The 4,713-nt window shown below is 48.4% G+C and overlaps 1 protein-coding gene across 1 annotated transcript in view; it reads left to right on the top strand.

Moving 5' to 3' along the window:
- The first annotated feature begins 387 nt into the window (after positions 1-387).
- Positions 388-4,713, top strand: part of LOC120303703 (acrosin-like) — a 9,967-nt gene continuing 5,641 nt past the window's right edge. The window contains exons 1-3 of the mRNA XM_039333401.1: positions 388-477; positions 2,568-2,771; positions 3,851-4,116. Of these exons, the coding sequence (XP_039189335.1) occupies positions 404-477; positions 2,568-2,771; positions 3,851-4,116 (544 nt within the window). The 5' untranslated portion in view covers positions 388-403. The remainder of the gene's footprint in view (positions 478-2,567; positions 2,772-3,850; positions 4,117-4,713) is intronic.

The following is a 4,713-nucleotide window of genomic DNA, read 5'->3' as shown; positions in this document are numbered from 1 at the left end:
GGTACTGGACCTAAGAGGATCCTTGTCCACCCATTGGTACTTCTTATGAGGGGTGCTACCAAGGGCAGCAGGGCCCAACCCACTGAATGTTCTCTTGTTGATTCATAAGGTGAGTTTGGAATTTTACTGGAAATATCACTCTGACCACCAACTTTATAGCAGGAAAATCAAATGAGTTTGCCTACTGCCTGTCAACCTTAGTCGCTAAGCAACCAGGCTCCAGGCCAGCCCCTTGGAGAACTCTCACTGGGGGGGGGTGTCCTCTGGAAAGGAAGCAGGGAACTGGTGTGATGTCATATTGGCTGAGTGCTGATTGGAGGAAGGCAAGCGGTCTGTGGTTTGTGACGTCATGAGGAACGTCGTAAGCCCAAGATGGAACTGAGCACTTCTTGAGACATGTAGGATGAAGTGGCTACTTCTTCATACGTTGGTCCTTTTTCTGATACGGTCTACACATGCATACAATAATGGATGTGGGTGAGTCTTGTCAAATCCAGGGGGTGCTCAGAGGAAGCGGCTTTAACGTTCTGTGATGCCTGTTCCTCAACAGAGTTGACTTTTCTGGTCAGGCCCGGTGAACATGTCCAGATCCGTCATCTGCAGCACTTGGGGCCACAGAGGGAAAACCCTGGGAACTTCACACCTCCCTTCCATCAGACGTCCCCACTGGGCATGCAAGGCGGGTTGCGGCAGTCTCCCAGGCTTCAGTTCTATTTATTTATTTATTAATAAAATTTATATGCCTCCCAATCCCTAGGGACTCAGGGCGGCGTACAAAATTAAAACAACAAATATAACCATAAAAATGAATACATTCACACAGCATGTCCCAATCGAATCCCGCCCCCCCCCCCGGGGGACATCAACCCCAGGCCTGCCGGAACAGGAGAGCTTTCTTGAAGGCCGGCAAGGTGGGAGTAGTTCGAATCTTGGGGGGAAGTTGATTCCACCATGTCGGAGCCACCACAGAAAAGGCCCTTCCCCGAGGGCTCGCCCGCCGACATTGTCTGGCCGACGGGACCTGAAGGAGGCCCAATCTGTGGGACCTCACCGGTTTCTGGGAACTATGCGGCAGTATGCGGTCCTGTAAGTAACCTGGTCCTAAGCCATGAAGGGCTTTAAAGGTGACAACCAACACCTTGAATTGCGTCCGGAGACCCACAGGAAGCCAGTGCAGCTTGCGGAGGATAGGTGACACGTGGGTGTACCTTGGTGCACCCACAATCGCTCTCGCGGCTGCATTCTGAACCAACTGCAGCCTCCGAATGCTCTTCAAGGGTAGCCCCATGTAGAGCGCATTGCAGTAATCCAGTCTTGAGGTGACAAGGGCATGAGTAACCGTGAGTAGAGCCTCCCGGTCCAAATAAGGCCGCAACTGGTGCACTAGGCGAACCCGGGCAAAGGTCCCCCTGGCCACAGCCGATAGATGTTGTTCCAAATTTAGCTGTGAGTCTAGGAGGACACCCAAGTTGCGTGCCTGCACTGAGGGAGGTAAATTCCCCCCCCCCAATTCCCTTCTTCTATCCCCACATTCCTTGGAGTCTAAGCAGAACTTGTTGGCCATAAGTAGAAGGAGGAGCAATGGCCGTCTCTGAGTAGTTTCCCCATCAGCCATTGCTTTCAGGTGGATGAATGCCATACAGCTTCTCTTGAACCTTTGTGATGGAGAACTCTGTCCTTGCTCTTTAGGTGTGTCGGGACTGCCATCCTGCTACACCAGCCAGATGCCAGCCTGCCCTAGGCAACAGAGGGAGGGAGTTGCAGGGAGGTAGAAGGGAAGCTGGGATGAGGGGAATCGAAAATATTCTTTGTGCCATCCCGTGGGAACTGAAATTCCAAGGTCACGGAATGGAATGTGACACCAGCCAATCTGCCAGACAAGGGACTGTTACCAAAACAATTTGTCTGAATGTAATTGGACAGTGTAAAATGACCAGGGGAAGGGTGGGGAGAAGGAAAAAGTTAACCAGATGCTTTGGACACGAAACTTCGGATCCAGCTTTGTCACTTTGTAACCACTTGGCTTTAGTAATGCGTACTTTCGTTAACAATGGATCCAAGAGTCTTTCTTTTCTAACTAAGTTGGGTGGCTGACATTGTGTTTATTGGGTTTACGTGGAAGAAAGAGTCATGTCTCCTCCTTCTGTAGGCTTCAAGACAGCAACCATGCCATCTCCAGCATCCATAGCAAACTGTGATGATGATCAGCTGATGACCAGTTTATTTATTGATAGATAACTGTCTATCTTACAAATCCAATTCTGGGTTACGTAATTGCTACTGTAATGTGGGTGTCAGGTGTAAAGAATCAGGACCATACATTAAGTTGAAGTTCAGGAGGCTTAAACCTATACACAACTAAAATTCAGTACTAAATTGGCACCAGATAAGGGCCAACAAAATTCAAGAGTGGTTGGACTTAAACTGTTTGTGGGAATGTAATCACTCTAGACTGATGACTTGCTTAACTCCGCCCCCCAGCTCCACCTGCTCTTCTCCTACAGCGTGAAAATCTGGAATCAAAATGTAAATATCTCACTTAGAACCAACACTTCTCTCTTTCCTAGTGATATCTGTGGCCGCCGTCCTTTGGCCTCCAGTCACAGTAGCAACCTGCGGATTGTGGGTGGCATCGATACACTCCCAGGAACATGGCCTTGGATTGTCAGCATCCAGATACCTACCATGACTGGCTTCAGGCACACCTGTGGGGGGTCCCTCATCAGCTCTCGCTGGGTCATCACAGCAGCCCACTGCTTCCTCAATAAAAGGTGAGGGAAGGAAGGTCCTCCTAGACTGACTGGTTGAGTTGGGGTGTCTGGTTAGATTTGTAGATGGAGATGGTCAGGCACAAGGAATCAAGAACAATTCACTGAATGGCTCAGAATAATTTCTTTATTGCTGTTTGCCTACAGACAGGAATCTTGCCAGACTAAAGCAGCTATCTGAATAACCATCAGAAAAATCCTTTGAAGGTTTAGGGAAGACCCATCCTGGACCTCTCTTTGCATACCAAGGACTCAAGACTGAGCTCCTGCAACTATTCATTACACAGTTTGGCCTCCAGCCCCCTAATCCTCTTTGTTGTTCTTCTCTGCACATATTCATTTGTGTAATTCCTGCATTTCTACACTATCCTTTAAGTGTGTACATTACACACATGACATCTGAGCAAGCTTGAGCAGGGAAATTTCCATCCTTTCTTAATTGTTTGCAGACATAGGCTTGCAGTCAACATCGGCATGCCCATCTCTCGAAAGAAAACTATAGCAATCTTTTCCAACCTGAGAAATAAGAGCCAGTTTGGTCTAGTAGTGGTTAAAGCACCAGACTAGAAAGTAGAAGACGGTGAGTTCTAGTCCTGCCTGAGGATGAAAGCCAACTGGGTGACTTCTTAGAGGTCTTGTAGTCTGACTCCCTGCTCAAGCAAGAGACCCTATACCATTTCAGATAAATGGCTGTCCAGTCTTTTCTTAAAAACTTCCAGTGTTGGAACTTTCACAGCTTCTGGAGGCAGGTTGATCCACTGTTTAATTGTTCCCACTGTCAGGAAGTTTCTCCTTAGTTCCAGGTTGCTTCTCCCCTTGATTAGTTTCCATCCTTCTTAGTTCCCCTCCTCCTCCCCTCCCCTTCCCCCTCCTCCTTCTCCTCTTTCTGTCTGAGCACCTTCCCAGAAGACGAAAACACATGCAGATTGAACCACATTTTTTGATTCCTATCTCCCTGTAATAAAGTCCACGAACCATCTCCATCTCCTTGTGAGTCTTTCTTAGTTTTAGTTGAATCACACCCTTTTCCCCAGCTTCCCACATGCAGTGGTTACAGCCTCCCTTTTCCTTCTCTGCTCCAGATACCTAGAACACTGGAAGCTGGTCTTTGGTGCCGCTCAGCTTTCTCGGCCTGGCCCGGATGTCCAGGAACGCACCATCAAGAACCTGGTGGAGCACCAGCAATACAGACGCAGCACCCACTTCAACGACGTGGCCTTGATGGAGCTGAGCCACCCAGTCAACTGTAGCGATTACATCCAACCTGCCTGCCTGCCAGACATGGAGGTGGAGATTTCATCGCTGACTCGCTGCTATATCAGCGGCTGGGGAGTGACCAACGTTTCAAGTGAGTGCTCTTGCATGTCCGTAAAAAAAGGAGTCTCCAGTCACAGCACAACTTGAGAAGCTGCCTTCTTCTCAAGTGGGACCTTTTGGTCTTTCCCGCCTTGGGTGGAGATGCTGGAAATCTATTCAACATAACGGCCCTTTTAAAATCTTAGCCAGCAGGCACTCATTCTTCCCTCAAGCAGAACTGGGGTTCTTTTATCAGAAGAATAATTTGGGATTCCAGTTCAAGCCAGGTTGCCCAGGAGCAAATCAAAATGAATTCCAGACAGGCTGTGAGCGAAGGAGATTGATTTATTTGCAAAAGCAAAGAGGTTTGCGTGTGGGGTAGCTACAGAGAAAATGAGGTGCAAAAGGACTGCTTTATAGGGGAGCTCGTCCTTGGTGCAGGTCTCGAAGGGTGTGGATGTGTGTACCTGCTGATTCTAGGGTGACACTTGAGGGAATGTGTAGGTATGTGAAATCTGCGGTGTTTATTCTGGCGAACATGCAGTTACGCCGAGAGATAGTTTTAACTAACTACAGTTAGTCCTTGATGTATGACCACAATTGGGTCCAAAATTTCTGTTGTTAAGTGAGTTTTGCCCCATTTTACAAC

This window comes from Crotalus tigris, unplaced genomic scaffold, assembly GCF_016545835.1.
Source record: "Crotalus tigris isolate CLP2741 ecotype Arizona unplaced genomic scaffold, ASM1654583v1 scf7180000024475.591531, whole genome shotgun sequence".
Lineage (NCBI taxonomy): Eukaryota > Metazoa > Chordata > Lepidosauria > Squamata > Viperidae > Crotalus > Crotalus tigris.
The sequence above is the reverse complement of the archived record's forward strand: the minus strand, read 5'-3'. Positions and strand labels throughout refer to the sequence as shown.